Raw genomic sequence first — 23,894 nt, forward strand, 5'->3', positions numbered from 1 at the left:
CATGCTCGCTCTTGTCTTTTGTCCATTTTCCTATTAGGTTATTTTTTTCTTATTGATCTGTAGGATTTTTTTTTTTTATATGTGCTTTATCTGTTGTGTATATTTTGAATATTGTGACTATCTTCTCCTAATTTGTAACTTTTCTCACTTTCTTTATGGTGTCTTTTAATAAACAGAGTTTCTTAATTTTATTATAGTCACGGGTATTCTTTTCATGGCTTTTTAGATCTTATTTAGGAAATTTTTCCCTTAGAGAATCTAAAGGACAATCTCAGTCCTGAGGAGGACAGTGAGGCACGAATTAAGCCAAGTTACAGGTGAGTCACAGGGTAAACATTGTCGTGCCTCCTGAGGGACTATCTGGTCCCAGCAGCCCTGACCAGGCAGCGCACGTACCCAGCTGCCCCTCTGGCAGGTGTGTTCTGGTTGTGGAATTGGATATGTCGTGCTATTAGAGCTGGATACCATTAAAAATTCTAATCATAGACTGTAATTAACTTTTCTTGCTCTGATGCCCCGCTCACTAAACAACCTTCTGATTATAATTTGGCTTCCCATGTATCTTGCCTACAGGGAGAGAATGTACTGTTCAGGCCGACGTGAGGATCCAATCCACTAAACAGTTACATGCCATGATGTAAATTAATAAATTCATATTCTGGTTTTATCATCTGCCTCATCTGAGCTCCGTAAGCGTGAGTCAGCATCCCCGAGTCTAATCAACATGGACACTGAGAATATCAGGCTTCTGAGCTGAAAAACTGGGAACTAGACCCAGGACCAGAGCAAAATCACCAAGGTAGCACTGCCCTGGAGGCCCCTTGGCCTCATGGAGAAGGTCTTCTTACATGTCATGCAATATGAACAGAAATTAAAATTAACTTTTAATGTTATAAAGTGTTGCATATTCAAAACCATGGCTTGGTTCTATTCAGGTGAAGGCAAAGAACAGGAGACAATCATAAGACTCATATTGAATATTTATTGGCTTATGAGCACACACCAGATGCTGCACAAATCCTAGGCAGAAGGATAAGATTTACAGACATGTTTGAAAAAAGAAAAAAAAGGGGAGTGCAGATGGTACGTGCTAAGGAAGGATGGAACAAGGGGAGTCTGACTGATAAATCCTTGTTCCACCTTAGTACTCACTGTCCAGGGTACAAAATGGAAGTTGACTTAAAGCCGCCCCCTAAAAAACCACAAACAAAAAAACAAAAAGTAAAAAAACGGGGGAGGGAAGCACAAAGCACACCAGAACACAAGGGGGGATGTGCCAGGGTGGTGAGATGATCCAGGCCAGAGGAGTGATTTAGGACCGTTAGGGCGAGGGCAAGATCTTTGAAGTAAGTTCAAAAGGCAAAATGGAGGTGAGCCCGTTAGGACAGATGGGGATAATTTAGCGATCCACGATTAGATCATCATTTCAACGAGGGTTTCTGGGTGAGCAGTATGAATAGTGACACAGATGCCTTCCTGAGATCCCAGTTACACGGAATAATAAAGGGAAGAACATGATCAGAACTGTAGTATCTGGGATTTTTTAATGACAATCGATCCTCTACTTTCTGTTCAGGCCAAAAACAAACAAAAACAAAAAGGATGGGGGGCGGGGAGCAAGCTACTTTGATAACCCTGCAGGATTTGTTTTTCAAAGAAAAATATGTTCCAAAAGAAATGAGATAAACTAAAGGAAGTTCTGCATCATCTTTGAGACCCACTGGATTATTTCCCACAATGCTTTCTTCAAGGTCCCCACCAGAGCAAGGGCACTATCCTGGCTAGACTGGACGAGGCTAGAGAACCATTTCCAGTATCGTTCTGTTCTAAAACGAGGTACAGACATACTGCCCAGTAAGAGGTGATCCTGAATGTGGTCTGCCCAACCAGCCGTGCAGCAGGAAAGGCATACAAGGGGCTTGGCAAAACAGCGGGACCAAAATATGGCAGGTGATAGAAGCGCTTCTCTCAGGAGCACTGCCGGAATGCCCGAACTTCAGGAGGCGGGGTTGGAGAGGGCCTGACCTGTGTTCTCCACGAAGCCAGAGGGGTGTGACTCAAACGCGAAGGAACAAGAGCTCCCTTTAAGAGTGGCTTCAGGATGCCTACATACATGAGGATAAGGAAGTGTACACAGAACGGGGCTCCTCATCTAGTAAAGGTGATCCCGCACATGCTCCATGATGGTCTTCAGCCCCAGCCAGGTCTCCTCAGCAGTGGGGATGATCTGGTTGGATGGCAGGAGGAAGCCATAGTGCCCAGTATCTCTCAACTCAAACGTGAACGCATACTTGATGCCATTATCATACGCCCAGTCGATGCTGCTCCCGCTGGCTTGATCTGCAAGTCGGAAGAGAAAACATCTTTGAAGCCCAGCTCCTTTCAGGGTTAGCTGGGAAGGGGCCAGGGGTTCTGCCTGCCTGTGGTTCCTTAGAGATCCCGAGTTCTTTGTGCAAGTCATCAGGCCTATGATACATAAACGCTGGCCTGCTCCATATGCTGTGGGCTGTCCTACACCATGAGGATCTTCATTAGTCTCAACGAAGAGATTTTAAATCCTCATTCCCACCTCGTGACTGAACTCTCTCTGTAGACCCCTGCATTTACTTGAAATCAATCTCTACAGAAACAGTATGGTAGACAGACTCCACGATAACCCCAATGACCTTTGTCCCCTAGTATTCATGTCCTCGTGGAGTGCTCCCCTACATTGAATAAGGCCTACTTGACATGTGTAACTAAGAAGAGACTACAGAAATTAAGGTGCATGACCTTCAGGGATAGGTAACAAATGATACTGTGGCTTCCACCTTGCTCTCTCTTGCATCGCCAGCTGTCACATTATAAGGACAATCAAGCAGTCCTATAAAGACGTCCACATGGTAAAGAACTGAGGCCTCCTACCAACAGCCAGTACCCGAGGAAGCCACTGGGGACATGGACCCTCCAGCCCAGTCAAGCAGTTAGGTGACTGCAGTTTGGGAAGATACCTTGACTACAGCCTCACAAGAGCTCCTGAGCCAGAGCCCCCACTTAGTGACCCAGCTAAGCCACTCTTGAATTCTGAACCCACAGAAAACATTTAAGAAAATAAATGTTTATTGTTTTAAGCTGCTAAGTTTTAGGATAACTTGCTTTTTACACAGCAAGAGGTAACCGATACACAGCGAGAAAGCAGCATGGCCCTTGGGGATTTTTCCCTTTGCCAAAAGGCTGGGGAAAGGCAAGAGGCCTGTTTTTCTGCTTCTTCCCAAACTCTGCTAGAGTAGAGACTGGGCAAGAGCGCAAAGCATAGACGACCCTGAATAACAAAATAATGACGTCAGTAGGAGCTATCATTATTGCTACCATGAGCCAGACATTATACTGGAAATTTTACATTTATGATTTCATTTAATCTCTTAAAACTCAACGAGAGTAGGTATTATTGTCCCGCTATCTATATCTCCTTAGATAAACTGCACGTCTGGGCTCAGAATGTGGAATTTATCGAAGGAAATATAGATAGAAAATGTCAAGGGTGGAATTTAAACCTAGGTCCATCTGATGACAAAATCCATGTATTCTTCAACCGATTTCCAGTCCATTTGGCATATTACATGCCAGCTCAATGAAAATATGGGTCCTTTTGCTTTTTCACTGCTCCCGAAGGTTATTTCTTATGATACTATTTGTGATTTTTTTTCTACGGATGCTGGTTCCACTGAGATTACCTGCTTCCCAACTCCCTTAAACTCTCTGAAATTTTTGTGTGGTTCCCACAGCCTTTTTCTACCCTGAGAAAATGTTAAATGAAAAACAGACAGTGGCCCCCGTGGTTTCCAGAGGTTATATGTGCAGCAAGTTCAAATATTTCAGAATACGTTTAAAATGCAGAAAGGAGGCAAGAAGGCTTCTGCTGAACAAAATGTTCAAGTTCATGAACTTCACTTTGTTGGGTCCCTGCTCAAAGTCTATCTATTCTTTTTTTTTTTTAAACACAAATAGGAACATACCATTTACACTACTCTGCCCACTGTATTTTTAAATTAACATTTGAAGGTTATTGCCTATTAGCACATATAGATCCACCTCATTGACTGAGGGCTGCATACTGTCTCACTGACGAATGCACCGAATGTGTTTTTATCCAGCACTCTACTGATAGACATTTAGATGCTTACCAGTCTTTCGTGACTATAAAAAATGCTGTTGCAAACATCCTAATACTCACGATCTAATGAGCCAACCCAGCTCAAAGAACTCGTTCCCAAGCCCCTGGTAGCTCAAAATCAGTAAGAGGAAGGGGAAGGGTTGCTCGCTAGAGTCAGTCAGCCTGAAAGCAGTACACTCTGACCAGAGGAAGGAGACATGAAAACTCTAAAAAGCAGACACAAGAATAAAAGAAGCAAAAAAGGCCAGTGCTGTTTAGCACAGAGAGTAAATAGCTTAATATGGCACAGTGGGCCTTCAGGATGTAACAACTGACGTCCAACAGGCCACACGGTCATAAAGACAGGAGCTTAAATCTCTTCTACACACTCTGCTTTAAAAGACAGGAAAGCGCGAAATCCATTTCAGAATGATTTTCATCTAAAATGGTCAACCTACTAAAAGGTCTAGCGCTTGAAGGGACAAGCATCAACTATTTATTCTATATCCCATAACCCATGGAGCTGGAGTGTTATCGAACAACAAATAATTACATTTTTGGAAAGCAAGGGAGGGTAGACAAAACTTATAAAGAAAATTGAAAATGGGCTCTTGAAAGAGGTAGGAAAATATTATGTCTCCTGGACAACACTCGAAAGCGCCTTCCTCCTCTTCTGTTGGAGGAATCTGATACGTTTGTCTTGATTTTGCCACAGCTTATGTTGGGGAGAAGAATGTGTTTGATGTGGGAGGAGAAGGCCATTCTTTAAATTGGTGTTTCACGGCCAAGAGATATATAAAAAGATGCTCAACTTCACTAGCTATTAGGGAAACACAAATCAAAACCACAATGAGATACCACTTCACATCTGTTAGAATGGCAATTGTCAACAAGACAAGTAATAACTAGTGCTGGAGAGGCTGTGGGGGAAAAGGAGCCCTCATACACTGCTGCTGGGAATGTAAATTGGTACAGAACCTATGGAAAACAGTATGAAGGCTCCTCAAAAAATTAAGACCAGAATAGCATAATCCCTCTTTTGGCTTTTTATGCAAAAAACCTAAAAGCATTTATTTGTAAAGATGTATGCACCTCTATGTTCTTTGCAGCGTTAGTCATGGTGGCCAAGACATGGAAACAACCAAATTTCCTTTGATAGATGATTGGATATAGATGTGGTGGGTACACACACACACACACACACACACACACACACACACACACACACACAGACTTAGCCATAAGAAAAGATGAAATACTGCCTTTTGCAACAACACGGTTGGATCTTGAGATGACTGCTAAGAGAAATAAGTCACATAGAAAAAGTTGAGAACCATGATATCCCTCAAATGTGGAATATAAAACTGAAAGCAACAAAGGAAACAAACAAAAAAACTTATAGACACAGACAACAGCTTAGTGGTTACTGGAGGGGGGGGGGGGAGGAGGGAGGCGGAAAAGGGTAAAAGGGATCAAATATGTGGTGACATAAGGAGACTTGACTTTGGTGGTGAACACACAATGCGATATACAGAAAATGTATTATAGAATTGTATGCTGGAAACCTATTTATTAACCAATATTACCGCGATCAAATAGAAAAAAATTAAACTGGTGTTTGACCTAAAAGCCAGGATCCTGGTGACCCACAGAGCTTTTGAGAGGACCTTCTCAGAGGACCCCTGCCAAGTCTCTTTAGCTCTTTTTGGTTGGGGACTCAGTTGTGACTAATTAAGCAGAGGGTGAAGAAACTCTCCTGATGTGTTTGTTCTCTGAGGAGTTCCCATTTAACAACACTAATAATAATAAACCATGAATAACTAATAGATTGTTGTTGCAATTAGTAACACAAACACCAACATCACTCTAAGTGCTTTATGCAGCATGGTGGCTGAATCAGAGCATGCAGGAGGACCCAGGAGGTGGGGCGGAGCATCTTCCCAGAAGAGGAAGACTGAAGGGAGCAGCCAAATGAGGCAGGTAGGAGTGTGAGCTGCAGTATGGTAGAGGGGAAAAATACAGTATTGGTAAGTCTGCAGGACCTCTGAGGGTGGATCAACTGTTGGAAAATTTTTTACAGAAGAGGCAATAGCTTAAAAGGCAGCAGAGCTGTGTGCCCCACGTTTGTATTTACATTTCCCATTTAGAGCTGAGGTCCTGGGGAATGATCATTTTCTTCAATTTTTAAATTTAAAGATCAGACTCACAGAATACAGGAACTGGAAAGGTCTCAGCAGGAATAGAGCGAATCGCTCAGGTGACATACTTCGCCGAGAAACCCAAACAAAGGGATTCCCTCAAAATAAAGCGGAGGTTGTGAGTGATGAGGCGCAAGACCACCATCAGGTTTGGGGTCTCAGTAGAGCTCTGTTTTGTTTTCGTTTGTCTTTTTATTTTTTTGGCTCGATGCCAAACATTGCCCGGCGCACCCCCTAACCCAGCTCCCAGTTCTAACGCATGTTCATTTCTGACAGCAAGGGGAGAGAGTCTCGCCCACCCCACTACCACCGCCTCAGTCTGCCAATCCAAAGGTGGGCTTCCACTGAAAAGTCAGAATCTTTAATGGAAGATGAGGAACGCAGCCTCTGATGCTGACAGGACTGAGCGCGTCATGGGCACGTGATAAGTCGCATGACCATGGTGGTGATGTTGAGGAAGGTGACTGCCTGCGACAGTTATTCCTGTCAGTCTGTTACTAACAACAAAAACAATCAGACTGAAGCGCAGTAACTTGCAGCTCTCGTCCTGCTCCATTTCAAGTTCCCTCTCAAAGCCTTTTCTAAATAATGAATAAATACAGTGTGTACTTACAGACGGTGGTGAAGATAGAACCCACACGGTACTGAGTGCCCGACAGGGAAGTCAGAGCTTCGGCTGCACGCCTGGCCACCTCGTCCTGGTGTGGGGGGGATCGGAAGAGTGAGAATGGGGCCCGCAGCTGACGTTCCTCAGCCATTCTGCACTGCAATGGTTTGGGAGGGTCTCGGCCCCTACCCCGATTTTCTCTTCTGTCCAATTCTTTCCCATCCAACTGAAGGCGAGGCCTGACCACGAACTGAGGGGAATGCGTGGTTCCTCCAACTCCTCCTCCCACCACGCCCCAGCCCAGTTTTTACTTCCAGAGGGCGGTGGAAGATGACGAATGTGCGTTGTCGCACACTCACACCAGAGGAGCTGCAGCCAAACTCTCCGAAGATCTGGAGCGCTGCTCACCAGCCCACTAGGAATCTGGTAAAGGTGCTACCATCTTCACCAACGCTGAGGGAAGGGGCCTCACGTTCGTGAACACGAAGGAAGGCCATGTGTGTTCAAGAGAAAACCTTCTAAGAGTTGGGCATTTCCAGAGTGGAGGTGTCCTATGCAGAGTGTCGACTTGAGACCAGAGTCCCATCCACGCCTAGCTGTGAGCCCTGCATCTGTCGGGAGGTTCGTGGGCGAGCTGTGGCCCTGGGCAGAGGGGCACAGTCGAGCCAACCAGCACACAGAGAGATGCTTGCTGTCACTCTACAGATGCCAGCCTAGCTCCAGTCAGTCCACTCTTAGTGCCTACTCACAGGTGACACAGAGCACCCCAAGGCTGTGGCCTACACCCTACTTAAACACTACTTTAATTGGCACACCTCCCCCTCGCCCAACACGATGTCACCCTCAGCTCTTGGCAAGCAGTAGGTCTGCCACACGTCTTGGTCAGAGAAACAAGTGAGAAGGAAAGGCAGGGGTCAGGTGTAATTCTTGGAATGCATAGCAAACACAGAAATAAGGACACTGTCTTCTTCCTTTTCCCAACAGACTGAACAGCACATCCCAAAGGTCAGGGAGAGAAGACTGGGCCCTTAATGAAACAAGTCTAGGCTCCTGGACTTTCCCTATAAAACTTCAGAATAACCGGCTTGGCAGCAGGCCTAAGGCCGGGTGGGAGGCAGCCTGTCACTCACCAGTTCATCAGCATCCGAGGCCTTTTTGTCCGTGTACCCATATGGATACATCAGCAGCTGTGAGTAGCTATGCAGGTCAATGAAGCATTTGAAATTCCCGTGCTCTTGAATGAAATCTACCACCGATTTCACCTCCACTTCTGAATTGGCATGTGGTCCATGGTACACTTCGGAGCAAGGATTGTCACTGGCTCCCCTAGCTGTGGGGGGGTGCCCCAACCAGAAAACATTAATCCATAGGCCAAGAAAGAGAAATGAAGACCCCTCAACCCAGAAGAGGGGCCGAAGGTAGTGGCAATGAGCGTGCCACTACTAGACGCCCCTAAGAACCTGGTCCGGGTGTGTGCGTTCTGAGGGGAGGGCGCAGAAGTGGAAAGGCAGGGTGTTGGATCTGCCACAGCTGAGGAGGACAACTGGCAGGACTCCTTCAAAAGGGTAGAGTTGACCTTGTACTGTATCACTAACAGTTGTCATAAATAATTAATATCATACTTGACAATGAGATGTAATTAATAAGTATTCTAGATAATTCATATGAATACCAATTAATAATGAAAATGACTCCATTTATTCTGGTGTCAGCTCATTCTCTTGGTTCGAATCTTAATGGCCAAGCCCTGCCAAAAATAATCTATTGTTGTGGCTAAAATCTCTTGATTATTTGACAGGTGTTTAGAAATATGGTCTTCAATATTCCTTCACAGTATAGCTCCCTGAGGTGTCTGGTGTGTGTGTGAAACCACCCCAGTTGTGGAATATCTGACCCAACTGTGATGCCCTCAGTTCCCACATTCGTATCGGCTCCTTTCCCACAGCGACATTATTTCCCCCAAAGGCTTATGTGGTATTTCTATGCAAGTAAAAGAAGTACATTTAGCACAAAACATCGGTACAGCTGTGGAACAGCGAAAGAGAATTAGCTGGATTGGAACTGCAAGGTAAGTTTAGATCCTAACTCTTAACCATTGTCTCTGAGCTTCGATTGTCTCATTATAGATAATAAAATTCACTCACTAGGTCAGAAGGATAAATAATATATGGGAAAGCACCTGACACACAGTTGGCATTATAGTGGGGATGATTTTTAAATAATGGGAACTCAGAACCCAGGTCTCAGTAATTCTCATTCTCTTTCCATGACATCTAAGAGCCATGGCAAGTACTTACACACCTACGGGCAACCTACCGGCATTCAGCTCTTACCACAAGATCTTGCCTGTCACAGTAACGGTGCTAACTGCTCTCTTCTGAGTTGCCACCAGGAGCCCTTCCACCCACCCAGAGACTTGCCCAGGACAAGCTGGGATGCTCAGGTATAAGGAAGAGGCATGGATCTGTGTATCTAAGACCAGGATGGCTTTTAAAATGTTAGTGTTCTCTCAGAAGGATAGAAATTGCTGAGTCACTTCCTTTCAAAATTAGAAAAGAAAAAAAATATTTAAATAACGAGACACGGAGGTCGTAAGGGATTCACCCAAGTCTCTTGGTGCATCAGCAGTGGAGCCGGCCTGGGAATGGCTCTCTGCCAGCTCTGACCCCTGTGGGCCAGGCAACCCAGGGGTAGCAGGGTTTGAAAACCATCTCCACAACCTACCTGCAAAACCAGCATTCCAGTTTCTGTTTGGATCAACACCAATGCAGGGACTTCCAGGATTTTGGGACCGTGTCTTCCTCCAAAGTCGGTTCTAAAAAATCCACCAAACGAAGGAACAAACATCCAGAGATGGGTCAGGGCGCGGGAGAGGTGAAAGTTTTCTTCGGGAGCCAGTGATGGAGATGGACGCCATGCACGAGGTGAGCTGCTCTCAGCTCTGCCTGAAGGGTCATCAGGGTGCCCGTCCTCTCAGCCCAGAGAGAGGAAGCTTAGCCCTTTTAGCTCTACGAGAAGGACTCTCTCAGAATGCCCCGATGAGAACTTTATAATGCCGAGAACCAGGCCAATACCACCAGAACCCAGTAAATAAATTTTGGCTTTGGTAAAAGTGGGACAAACGAACATTATACGCCTGAATGATCACTGATGGGATAGGAGGTGCATGACTATCGTATTCTTACCTAAAAAATTAACCTGAATCCAAACGAGCCTCTAGATCTGACCACCAGTGCACAGGAAATATGCAGATAAGAGAACAAATTAAATGGCACAACAAAGAAGCCATCAGCCAAATTCAGAATATGAGACATTCTACAGGACAATTTACTTGTCTTCTCCAACAAATGAATGACGTTTTTAAAATGTGTGTGTGAGGGGTAACGGTTATAGAATTAAAAAGCCTGCAGAGCCATAAACAACCAAATGAAGATAGAGATCTTTCTGGATCCTGATTTCAACAAATGGACTTAAAGAGTTTCCACTACTTTTTAAAGGTGGTAGTGGTGTGGTGTTTGTTTCTTTGTTTTAATTACATCAGCTAGAGATGCATATTAAAGAAGTTTTGGGTGAAATAACCTGACGTCTGGGATTTGCTTTAAAATACGTCAGGAAAAGATGTGTGGGAGGGAAAGAAATGAAAAGAAGATTGGTAAAGTGTTAATAATTGTTCAAGAACCATGATAGGGAGTTCATTAGACTGTTCTCTCTAAGAAAAAATATTCCCTGGTGGTTCTCAGCTCAGAGAATGACTGGAAAATGAGACCCCAAGGAAGCTCATAACATGCACATTTGTGGAAGTTTTCTCCAAGGTCATACGACTATTTAGTGGCAAAGCAAGGAATTCAACAAACAGGTCTCAACTCCAGGCAGTCCATTTGGGATTACTCACTTGAGTGTGCGTGTATACATATCCATCAGGATTGGCCACAGGCAACAAGAAAATATCCATTTTCTCCAAGATGGAGGTGATGGCTGGATCCTTCCCGTAATCAGATACAATCTAAGCAGAGACAGCGAGTTTGTCAGCTCTGCCACTGCAGGCTGGGGTGTCAGGTCTAAGCCCATGTACCTCCCCCGGAAGCCCAGGTCCTGGAGCAGCATCCACCCTCTGCAGCGTCCCTGCCACCAGCAGAGACACGGCTCTCTGCAAAGCCCTGGGAGCACTTGAAAACCTGAGGGAACATGGCTGCATGATGACATCAACAGCAATGCGTCCCGAGCTGCCTGGTTTGTTCATTCCTTCCAGGGGGTGGGAACAGGGGAGGGGAGAGCCACACATCATAACAGTTATTAGGAATCTGAGCCCCCATGCCAGGGGTGGGGAAGAGGAATCCAATACACGCACCACCCCTCCCCTCCCAGCACTGGCTTAAAGCAGGCTTTCCAGAGGGACGTGGAGACGGCACGCGTTCCCCGCGGGCCTGGGGGCTCACGAGGGATGGAAGGCAAAGTTCATCTGGGTTTTGATGCTGACGAGGCTCTGCTCCCTTTCTGCTGGGCTATGGGTCAGTGTTTCAGGGCCACCTCTGCGGCTCATTGTCATAAATGCACTTCGTCATTTAGCCACGGTGGCTCGACCAAGGGGCTCTGACATTTTGCTTCTCCGAAATGAAAGGCCCCTAGCCTACTGTGTCTGTGCAGGGCACCTTCCCACTTCATCCCCTGGGCTCAGCCTGGTGGGAGGCTGCAGGGACACCCCAGGTCCACCAGAATTCTCGCCTAATACCAGGCGACATGACCTTCCTCGCTGTCCAGATCGCCGTGGCCTGTGAGACCCACTCCCGGGAATGGATTCCCGCGTTCAGCCAAATGGCCGGCCGGTGACTGCCTTTTCCACTGCTGAACTGTGGAAGGAGAAAGAGACCAGAAAATGACCCTCCTGCCCCCAGTGCTGCTCACTTTTCCTCTCCCCAGCTCGCCCCTATTCATTTAATCCATTTAAGACAATTCAGAAACCAAATGTTCCTGAGGGCGCCATCTATTTATCGGGTTTATCCGTGACCAGGGAGCTTAATTGGTTGGCTGCCGGGCAGCTTGAGCTGTTCCAGGGTTGGAAGCAAATGGGAAGGGGAAACAATTGCTATTGTGAATGATAATGCCAGTGTGATTAGAGATAATATTATGTCTCTTGAAAAACCTCAAATGGTATCCCAACAGAGAGAGACCAGAGTGCATGAACCAGCCTGTTCTAGTTGATGCAATAAACGAATTCAGTTTTAAAAAAAAGGAAGAGGGGGTTCACTACAGCTCTTTGTAAATGGCATTAAATGGATTCTGGCTCCTGACTTTTAGTGGAGGGTTGGGGGGCGGGGGGCCTCAGTCACAGCTTGGTGCTAATGAAGCCAGGGTCTCTATCAGATTGGCAAATAATCTAAATTTATGAAGATTATTTTAGAGCAAGCAGCTCAGTAGCAGGTCTCCTCCCACTGGTAATTTATCCACTGCCCTGAGCCCAGGTTCTTTAGTGCTTATACGAAGATAAGGGTTCAACAAATACGTAGCATCATCAGTTATACTATGGTTCATATCTCCAAATTCCCTTTTATTCATTCGACTGGATTATTTATTTAATTTATGTCACTGCCATAAATTCTCTACTTCCTTTGCCAACATAGACCTGAATCTGTTAAAAATATCTGGAAATTAAGCTTTGTGCAGCCAAGGACCATGGGCTGGGCTTAAAATTACATCAGCTCCAAAATTAGTTTCCTAGATTGTTTTTCTAATAAATACCCCTAAAAGCAGGATAGAATCTGTAGAACTATCCCAATTTGTCTTGCTATTTACAGAAGGTGGGCATAAAGGCAAAGGTCTGTGGCCTATCTGAGAGCTTTCTGGAATGCTAACCACCCCTACACACCCTGCACACACTTCCTTAATCCTGGCTTTCTGTCAAAACTTGGAATGGGATGTACAAGTAGGGGACTTTCTGACAGACCAAATTCGAACCCTGGTAAATGTCTCCCCACCTCAAGCTCCTCCCTAACGACAAGGAGGCCTTAAAAAGCTGTCCCCAACAGAGTTCTGATAGCTGGGTCTTGGACACGAGGAACCAGGGGCCCGTGTCTAGTCAGGCCCTTCAAAGAGCATGGGCCTTACCTTCAGCACATATATGGACCGGTTTTCAAACGAATGTCCAATCTTCACCCTGCTTGCCAAATCAGGAAACTCTCCAGCGATGCTGTCCATCTCATGGTAAATCTGAAGCATGAAAAAGTGAACTCAGGGGCATTTTAAAAATCTGTTCAGCTTTGGGTGGGTATCTGTGAACTTTATGTTGCTGAGTTTAATGATTTCTTCCAGCCCCCTAACCCTGGGGTTGAGAATATGATCAGTATGGAATGCTTATTCTTGAAGATCTATCTAAAGGGTCCTTTTCTACAGTTTTCTAGAAAATAACACATTTTATCTATCCACACCATTATAGTCCACTAAGTGTGGCCCTCTGCACCATACTAGACTGGAAAATTAGCAACAGACTCATTTAGCCAAGGTTCTTGCAACAGTGCTCTTCAAACTTTTTTGATCACCTTCTCCATCAGTTAAAAAAAAAAAATCAGCATGCACTATGTATGTGTGTGTGTGTTTATATCATCACAAATATATTGTGTACATTATAAAACAAAAAAGAGAAATAAAATGGCTGCATTAATAATAAATATAAATATACATAGAAACATAAATAGAAGTTGTAATAGTCTCGTCCTCCATCCCAGGCAACCATCTTGCTTATACCCTGCAGTACAGTAGCCCACTTTGGAGATGATTCCTCTAAAGTCTTTAAGAGAACAAGTAAAGAGCTGTCAATCAAGGCTATGAATGCTTCTATTTGTTTTCAGTTAAAAGAAGAAAGTTTGATTTCAAATAGAGTTCATCCATCTTTTGCTCAAACCTTTTGAGGGTCAAAAGAAGGAAATAAACAAATTTATATTTAGACCTTAAAACTGGAAGGAGCTTTCCAGAAGAGAAAAATGGGCAATCAATATATAGAATAAAATCAAGCTGAAAGGGTTGATCAGAGTTACAGTCAACATGGCAGATGGAAGCAAGAAACCACCTCCCAAATATATAGGCAAGCCAGATAAAATGATTCCCGGCCAAGTTAAAAGCCAAAACAAGGGGATACTGCAGATGCCAGAAGTGAAGAGGGAACTAGCTCGCAGAGTAGAGGGCAAAGGATGGCAGCCAGGACCAGATATCTGCCTTAGGTGCTGAGGGTTTACAGCAAACCAGGAGCAGGAGCAGAGGGCGCAGGACTCAGCCTGGGGCAAGGAGCTGGAACCTGAGAGCTAGGAATTGGCAACTGAGCCATGAGAAGGGCCAAGAAACTCTACCCACTGACCCTAGAAAGTGAAGCAAAAGTCGGATGTCTGCCTTGAGTCATGAGAGGAAAGAGAGTCACCCAGGAAATGTTAAAAAACAAAGTTGAGTCCATATAAGGGTCCAAAATCACACTGTCAACATCAGGGGAAAACTCATCTGAGAAACCAATGAAAATAACAGAGACACAACAACACACAAAAAGGGTCTGTTACTAGAAAGCCTGGCAAAGACAACGTGAAATTCCCATGAGAGACCTAGAAGCCTGAGCTGTTGTAGGATATGAGCTCTTAAAAGCTGTTTTTAGAAAGAGCTGAATATGATCAAGCCAGGAGGGAGATGGTACACGGATCCACAGCAAAAGGCCTCACAGGGAACAAAAGATGGCTGTAAACCAGATGGCAATGGCACTGAAAGCCAGAACATGAAAGCCAAAAGCCGGCGGATAAGAGAGTGAGGTTCCCACAGCAGGCAGGTAAGGGGATGGTTTCTGGGGTCTTGGGTGACATTTGCAACTGGTTAACTCAGCTGGAGAGTGCCTGGTGTTAATGAAGCTGACGTCATGGGTTTGACCCCTGTTTGGCCCCCTGAGCTCTGCTTTCGTCCATGGCCCTGGTCTGAACTACTAACTCTACCCAGCTGTTTTGCAGATGTGTGTCAGGGGCCACAATGGAGATCAAGGGGCAGTGCAGTTGGAAGTGCACGTAATAAACCAAGCTACTGACAGTCATGGGAAAGACGTGGAACTAGCCTTTGAAATAACCTCTCATCCAGAAGGAAAATAACTCCAAGTGTATGCCTCATGAAAAGCACGCCAGGAACACCATCTTTAGACATAAAGAACAATGTGTGTCGAGTATAGGAAGGAGAATAGCAGTTAAGATTTGAGGCATATTCCTAAACTAGCAGTTTCCAAACTAATGAAAAAGACATTGAGAGACAGAAGAGAACTGTATTGTACGTGATGCAATTCCATTCTATTAGTTCTCTCTTGATTCCTCAAGTTCCAGTATCACATTAAATTATTCTGCTCCAAGTTTTTCATGTGAAGGGTTGGCTTACCTTGAAAGTCAGTCATCTGTATAAAGCGGTTTCTAACTAAACACAGCACCAAAATGCATTATGGCACAAATATACATTATAAGTAGTCATAATAAATGAGTGGAAATACTTAGTTAACCTTGAAATAACCACTTGTCTACTTGCCTGGAATAAGTAACATTTTAACCTCCGTGTAAGAAGGCTGTATTACAAGCACTGGAAATTATTGCATTTATTTAATGGCTTCTTTAAAGGGCTGCTTGAGAAGAGGATACATGTGGGAGAAAGTATCTGGTCTGTGTTTCACTAGGCTCTTAGGTGTGGTAGGAGTTAAACAACCCAAGAATTAGAAAGGAATCCGAGTGTACACATTTTGGCCTCTCAGTGAAAGGATATTATGCTAGGGACTGATGCCTCCTGGAAGTAAGGAACGAGGTCACAAAATCCAGGAGGCCAACAATTTTGATCTTAACCTGTTTGGAAACACTTACAGCTTCCAAGGAATGATAGGCCCCGTAGTTGAAGTTATTACTGCTCCGTTCTTGCCCTTCATTGTGTTGCATTTCTTCATCTTCTTTATCTAAAAGGGCCTAAAACATACACAGCAACATTGGGAAGTGGTCCGCTGGAGGTGGTAGTTCATGTGACTTCCCCCGTATCTAGGCACGTCAGCCAGCCAAGATGGCGGCACCCTCAGCACACATATCAAACAGCACAAATGTCAAGGTGTAAATGAGGGTCAGATTCCTTCCACACATCTATAAAGTCGTACTCCTTGGCGCCCAACATACATCACCCCATTCAAAACCCACTTACTCCCTGGAAGCAACATATGTGCTATTTCGTTATTCTATACTATGAATTCTCTAGACATCAGCCTGCATCTGGTATCCAGTGCCTCTGAAATACACAGCTTGGGAAACCATTCAGAAACAAAGAAATTCTTATAACCACTCATACTTTGAAGGTTCCTGGCAGATGTCTATGACATGTGAGGATGATTAATAAGCTCACAGCTGCTCACGCCATCAGGAAACTCCCGGGCCAAATCATCAATTAGTCCATAACCCACCTCAGTAAAAAAGAGAGCGTGAGCCAGACACCGTTCTGCTGTTCAAATGCAGGTCATGAGATGGTGGCTGTCTTGGGTGGTGATGTTCCCTCTGCTGGGGGCTGTTGGTGATAGTCCCCCTTTCTCAAAGGATCCTTTCTATGACTGGTCTACAACCTCCACCCCTCCTCTATTCTTCAAATAAGAAAAGGGTGACAGACTTAATACTTGTGGCATCTCTGACGCACTGGGCACTGTTAAGACATTTCACATACACTTAATCACTTACTCTTCTCAATAAATCATATGAAGTACATATCACTATTACCATTTTACTGATGAAGAAACAGAGGCTCAAGAGGTTAAAAGTTCATCCCAAGTCACACAGCTTATACTTAGCAAAATCAGCATTTGGATCCAGATCTGTCTGGTCCCTACCCACTGTATTCCTTTTCTACTACAACCTGCTCTAACGAGTCATTGAATTTTACTTCCATATACCTCAATGTCTTCATTTGGAAAATGGAGGATAGACCATAACTTAGAATTATCTCAGGTCTACTCCTGTTGCTTTGCCCTGCGCAAGACCTGTGAGGGGCCTTGGCCTACCCACCTGTAGGTCTTTAATTATCACTGAGTACTCTAAGCCCTGGGACTTCAGGAAGAATTTGACTGGTTGCAGACTGACAGATGGGACCAGGACATCCACTGGAAGACCGAAAGTAGAGGAAGATTTCCAGACATTGAGCTGAAGAGAACAGAAATAAAACCAGGTTAAAGGACAGTTCAGGTAAAAAGCACAATGAGCTCATTTTTCTAGAACAACTGCCAAAAGCCAAGGTGATCCCTGAGGATCTGGGTTCTGCCCAAGGGCAAACTTTGCCCATTTCACAATTTTATCTGGCCAGGCCTGCCCAGCAAGCAATCCCCAGCAATCCCCAAGAAATAAAAAGTCAACAGCAAAGAGAGAGATGGAGCTCACTGCTGAGGCTGCCTGTCTCCCAGAACAGCACTGCTATGATATATAGCACTTCTTTCCCAACAACCCTCTCACCCACAGAAAAAAAATAAGAAAAAAAAAAAAAAAAGGAAAGGCATGTTGACCAGTACAGGGTTACACACAAAAACTCTTGAGAGATAACGCCAGTATGCAAGTGTTTTCCCACCAAAGTTAGCAGATACCCAGGGGGACTGGAAAGAACCATGTACCTTAAAGTTGTCTGAATTCACTAGCTGATTTAGTTTGCTGATCTCGTCTCCATTTCTGACGTTAATCCTAAACACTTGGTCCCTGGAGGGGGGAAAAAAAAAGCAAAAGATAATGGTGAGCTTTCGGCTGGCAAATAAACCCCAAGCCTCCTATCCCAGACATAACTGGGCTGAATGAGAGGAAATGGTCTAGTCTTTGGTTATAATGTATAGCCATTAAAAACAAGACTACGTGGCAAATATGAAAAAGTGCTTATGGTATAACTTTAAAGGAAATATTAAGTGAAAGAGCAGGACACAAAATTGTATGTATGCCATGATCACAAGTATGGAAAAAGCAGATGCACTGGAAGAAAAACAGACAACGGAAATACAGCAAATGCTGACAGTGCTTATGTTCGGGTCGTGGGATTATGGATGACTGACTTTTTTTCCCTTGTATCTGTTTTCTGTAATGTGGTCATATTACTTTATAATGAAAAACATATATACTTCGCAGAAAGGAATGTTCCTGAGTTACACGCAAAGCTAACTCAAGACATAAAGAAGTACTTCTTCACTGTCAGGGGCTAGAACTGAAACTCTGGCCCAAGGTCCATCCTGGAAAGAGCTGGAAAAGAGAACAGACTGTCCGTCCTTGAAGGGTTAGCTATTTTCCTCTTAGCAAAAGGGGAGAGGCTGGGTGCTCTTTTGATCTCGTCCAGCTCCAGAACCCTATAGAAATTTGAATTATGATAAAGGCCAAGGTGCTGAGGCTAAAGCTGGGATTCAGTCCGCCCAAGGGGGGCCCAGAGAGGGCCGGAGGGAGCCGGCCAGTCCCGAGCCCCCTTTGTATTTGTCCTGCACTCGCTTCGTATACACTATTTAGCATCCCCAGCAGCGGCAGGGGTAGAGGCCCCCGAAGTCCTGTGTGGGTGGGAGAAGGCCGAGCCTGAAAAGCTGCCTTTGTGCTTTCAGTCGGCTCAAGTAGCCAGGGGAGCCATTAGGCCGTTGCTAGGTGACAGCCCGAATGAATCCGCACTCGACGCTGTCACATGCGTCATCCCTTTGACACGAATGAATGCAGGAAGAGCTGCTGGAGAGGGCTGTGGGCTGAAGGACCTGTTGACAGAGAAAATGGCTCTGTCACAGGGAACTAAACGTGCAGCCTCACGTTGCAGATCAGCATCTCCTCATTAGAAAACTAGCTCAATCTGGATGGACTCTCAGGGTGTAACTTTGTTCTGGGAGGTTTGGGGGGATCTCTGGGAGGGGGGGGTCTAGTCCAGACCCAAGGAGGCAAGATCCACTGAAGACTTGCTCCCATCGAGGTGGCAGGTCTGGAGGAAATGCTAGTCCCGAAGGCTCACTTTCTCCCAGCTTGCCTGGTCTCCACAGGTCGTGGAAAGGAGGCAGCTGACTGTATCCATGGTGCCCCTGGGGCCGCAGTGGAGAAGCACTAGCCAGGCAGGCCCCAGTCTGAACTCAACAGGCTTGCCAGGAGTTGGACTGCAGCCCCGGGAAGATGGGGAGTCAAACCGCCATTTCCCGAACACAGGCAGGCAGCCTCACACAAAAAGGGAAGGGTTTAAAACAGAAGGGAAATCCTTACTCCTGGCTGAGCACCAGGGTGTATCTGCCAAATTCATGCTCTGTCACAACCCACCCCCAACACGCCAGGAAAAAAAAGTCTTAGAAGTGGTGTGCTAGAAAGCGCCTATGCACTGATACTGGCCAAATTAGGCATTTGTAAAATACAGCACTGACAAGAGCAATCACAAAGAAGCAGGGGAGGAGAAAAAATAGGAAGAGAAAAAAGAGGAATATAAGAATAAGGAGCTCTCAGGAGCATGAAAGTCATGTTACACATTCACGTTCATTTTACTTTTCCCAAAGTGGTAACCTCACAAGAGAACTCCCACACTCCTGGGCACAGTCCACGACAGTGGAACACGGTGAATGTCACTGGCCGTGAGGATAATTAAATCCACAGCCCACTTCATCATGCCCTAATCAGCCCAGCTACAGAGGTTAGATAGACAGCTGTAGCATTCAGAAAGGCAGTGTGGAAGAGATGGACCAAAAAAAAAGGGCTCTGTAATAAATCCAGCCAAAAGTCACCTCTCAGGGTGATTAGATCATAAATGCCTAACTGAGCAGGACCTGGCGGGTCGTCAGGTCCCAGGCCTGTAAAAGGTTTACCTTCTGCCTTAAGCGAAGCCCTGTCCATTGTTCTCCTGCATCTACATTAACATACCTTTGAAATGCCTCTTTTTCAGACCCTGATTCAAGGAGGGAGGACATGATCTTTTTAACTTTCCAGTAACCCCCACCTTCACATAACCTTCTTTACCTTCCCTCCTTAATTCCAAATGTACAAACGAAACTGCAAAATGTCATTCTGTGAAGCGTTTGAGATCTTGCTTCCCAGCACGTTGTCTATTTGGCTCAAATAAACTCTTATAAATACAATTGTTCTCTATAGGTTTGAACGTTTTTACATCCGCGAAGGGTCGGTGCAGAGTCGAGTCCTTCCCCATCTGTCTCCCCACCACCTCTCCCTCCTATACCCTCTTGACTCAACGAAATCCCAAATTCACCATGTGCTTTGCCTTTCTAAGCCTTTGCTTATGCTGTTCCCTCTGCCTGGACACCAAGCCCTCTTCCTTAGTTGCCTGGCACTCTCCCACCCAGACTTTAGGAACAACTCCCATCGCCCAGAGGAGACAAAATTAGGGACGGTCTTCAGGCAGTGCTAAAATTGGGGAGGGGGAGTTGTCTAACATTATTCTCATGAATGTAAGTCCATCAAAACCTGGAAGCAGAGCGTCAGAGTGTCGGTGGCTGAACACTACCTATCTTCACCATCTGGAAATCCATGCAAAGACCTCACGTTTGTTCTGACAATGGAAGATTGGCCTGGGAGGGGAAACATGATGGGATCTGCAGGTTGTCATGCTCACCACTCCTAGTCTACACAGGTGTTCGTATAGTTCTTTTGAACTCTGGCCCTCTCCAATACCCAGGGCTGTCCAGCTGGTGCCTATGCAATGGTTGGTGATGCCCTCTTACACTCTCACACTTGCCCCATGTCCTGGACAGTCAATAGTCACCTTGGTGCTGACCTTCAATTCCTCCCTCTTTTACCATGTGAGAAGCCAAGTGGCCTGGTCTTTGCACCTTTCTCCCCTGCATCCCCAGCCACCACAAAAACCGAGCGATGGTTCCACAGAACTCTTAAATGCCTGCCAGCTACTGCTGGTGCTACAACCAGTTCTGCAACTACTTCCTGTTCTCTGCCTGCCCTACACCCTGCCTAGGTGTCTTGGCCACTGTCCCACACTTAAGATGACTGAAGACCAGGGCAGAAGCCACTTAGCAGAGTGAAAGAGACTGGGATGTAGGTGAGTTAGATGGAAGCAATGGAGACAGGAATGGGGAATTTGAGGGGAGACCATCATCTTCATCTCCATCAGCGCTGTACCCCCTCCAAGCTGACCTGTGTCTTAGCTCCCCAACCACCTGAATCCCAGAATCCAGCTTCCCCTCACTCTAAAAATTTACCTTCTGGGTCACATCTGTAGATTCCAGGAAGGATTTTACCACCTTTGCTGGGTTCCCTGCTATGAGATGAGACCAGATTTGAGGGTGAAGATGACACTAATGGTGAAAACCATCTGTAATTAGCCCAGGCACACAGCCCTTCTGTGTACACTCCTGTGGCGAGCGCTCCAGGGCTCAGGCAAGCTGTCTCAACCCAGATGCCCGCTGCATTATAAGAGAAGTCTGTATCCTGAGAAATAAAGATTTCCCAGCCATGTGGATAGCTGCAGTGGGAGCCCGACAGCTGCATGTGTCAGCCCACACAGCAGCGCGCGCAGTCATTACACACTGGCTGCCGAGCTGCCTGTGGAAAAATCGCCTTCCCTGGCCACCTGCTACGCCTGACTCCTTTGAGCTATTTGGCAGTAGAGACCAGGTGTGAACAGACGTCATCACCAGAAAAATTACTCAGCCTCATGTAAGCACAGTCATTCCCCCTTATCCACAGTTTTGCTTTCCGTGGTTTCAGTAACCCAAGGTCAATGAGGTGACAAATATTAAATGAAAATTTTCAGAAATAAACAATTCCTAAGTTTTAAATTACACACCATTCTGAGTACCTCATTTCACCGCCTCACGTAGGCACTGTACCATCTCACCTCATAAGTAGAAGGGTGAGACCAGTACAATAAGATATTGAGCAAGAGAGAGAGACCACATTCACATAACTTTAATTACAGTATATTGTTATAACTATTCTATTATTAGTTATTATCATCAATCGCTTCCTGTGCCAGATTTATAAATTAAATTTTATCATGTTTGTATGTATCGGAAAAAAACTAGTATATATAGAGCTCCACTGGGGTCTTGGAAGGTATCCCCCGCAGATAAGGGGGAACCACTATAATTACCTCCATAAACAACCCCAAAGTCCCCTTAACCAGAGAGTATAATAGAGAATAAACTGATAGATACAGATAGATCAGAGAGACGTAGGATTCTATCTGGAGATTACCTTGTGTTACAGCAAAAACATATGGGTTTTGCATTCAGAGTTCTAGCTCCCCTGCTTACCAGATAAGTGGCCCTGGATGGGTTCCTTAACCTTTCCAAGGCTTAGTTTTTTCATGTTTAAATTAAGGAAAATAACACGACCGCCTGGCAGAATAGTTGTGTGATCCAAAAGAAAAGGCACACAAAAGCTTTTTGCAAATAGCAAAGCATCATGCAGTAATGAGTTATTAGAGTTCAATCTTCTGGCAGGGTACCATGGCGTCCTTTCATCTTGCCGACCTCTCCTTATCAACCCGCAGAGCATGTTGTGTGGAGCACACAGAGCACATGTGTACACAGGTGTACAGGTGTCCCCTTGCGTGTCAACTTTCACAGCTGTGGAGAGGCAAGACCTATCAAGTCTCCATGTCCCAGACATTGATGAGAAAGCACCGGCACTACTAAGCCTGCACCGTTAACGGAGAAGTGATACCAAAAAGCCTAAGACCCATGTTCTCCTGTAAGCATGACAGACATTTGAAACAATTTCTGGTAATTCTTGGTCATTCTCAATGTAGAAGAAAGAAAATAGGAGATACCTGGAACTGACCTTACAAGTAAGAACTAGGAAGAAGAATTGGCAGGAGATTAGGGAAATGGGGAAGGGCTGCGGAGACCACCTACTCCTGATTTCGTAGGTAAAATCAAGCCTAAGGCTGACACGGAGCAGAGCTAGGACAAGATCCTAGGCCTTCCTTCCCAGCGCCATGCTGCTGGAAGCACGATCAGCCATTCATTTCCAAATTCATTTGAATCCCATTATCTCTGAACTAAACAAGTAATAATAGGTCCACAAGGAACTTACCCCAAAAACTTTTCTCGGCCACAGATGCTGGGCCCAATAAGGACCCCAAAGAGCAGTATCCACTTCATGTCCCAAGGGTGTCAGTCACACAATCGCTGAGTCAAGCTGTATTTATAAGGAGTCTGCGGCAGACTCATGTCCTCAAAAATGCTAGTGTAATTCCTAAGCAGCCTTGCAACTCTGTTGATAGACAGGCGGGCCCCTGACCATGCCTCTTCCATTCCTTTTGAGTGATAAAGGCCAAGCCTCCCATGTTATAAGATCAGGAACTTGCTCCTCAGGCTGGAAACTCTGTGCCAAAGGTATCATATTGCTCAACACCATATTTAAATAGTGTTTTTTGAGTAAATAGGAAAGTCCCACAGTGCTGGATAAAATTATACTAATAGGAGAGGCCAGACTGTAAACCTAAGATAGAGTTACCTCTAGAGTAAAATCAAAGAAAAAAAAAGAAGACTATCAGAGAAACTCCAAGCCAGCTCCAAGACCACACACTGGACAATATCTGTCAGAGAATTCACCAGGGCAGGTCAAAATGATACAGTTTGTGGCCTCTGTCATAAATCTGACACGTAATTCTTATGACTCCAGTAAGAAAGTAGAAATATAAGAGGTAAAGGGTATATGAAAAATGTGTTAATCTGAAGAAATGATCAGTTTTCCTTAGGGTCTGAGCTAAAGGTAAAGCTTAATAGTATTATCAGTAATAAGACTTTATGTTTTCTAGGCTCTGAGTCTAGTGTCCTGTCCACCAAATCACTGCAGAAGAAATGGAAGACACTCGTGCTCTCCATGAGTTCTTCATGGGCTCTGAGGCCTTTGAGTCTGTCCGGGACCTCCAAATTGCATGAGCCTCCCCTATCCTACTGTACCCCAGTCTGCACTCTTTCTGCACTTGCTCAAGGGCAGCAGATGCAACCAATTGGGAGTGTTAAAGAAAAATTATTCTG

The 23,894-nt window shown here is 45.2% G+C and overlaps 1 protein-coding gene across 1 annotated transcript; it reads right to left on the reverse strand.

Annotated features, from left to right (window-relative positions):
• Positions 1–962: 962 nt before the first annotated feature.
• CPA4 (carboxypeptidase A4) lies at positions 963–23,141 on the reverse strand. The gene is made up of 11 exons (XM_016148722.2): positions 22,945–23,141; positions 17,562–17,643; positions 16,966–17,100; positions 15,793–15,891; positions 13,040–13,141; positions 11,680–11,784; positions 10,830–10,940; positions 9,662–9,752; positions 8,068–8,267; positions 6,944–7,028; positions 963–2,340 (listed from the first exon to the last, which is right to left on the reverse strand). Exons 1-11 carry the CDS (start codon positions 23,010–23,012, stop codon positions 2,153–2,155), a joined length of 1,266 nt encoding a protein of 421 aa, XP_016004208.2. The 5' UTR covers positions 23,013–23,141; the 3' UTR covers positions 963–2,152.
• Between the last annotated feature and the right edge of the window lie 753 nt (positions 23,142–23,894).

This window comes from Rousettus aegyptiacus, unplaced genomic scaffold (genome assembly GCF_014176215.1).
Source record: "Rousettus aegyptiacus isolate mRouAeg1 unplaced genomic scaffold, mRouAeg1.p scaffold_m13_p_13, whole genome shotgun sequence".
NCBI classification, from domain to species: domain Eukaryota; kingdom Metazoa; phylum Chordata; class Mammalia; order Chiroptera; family Pteropodidae; genus Rousettus; species Rousettus aegyptiacus.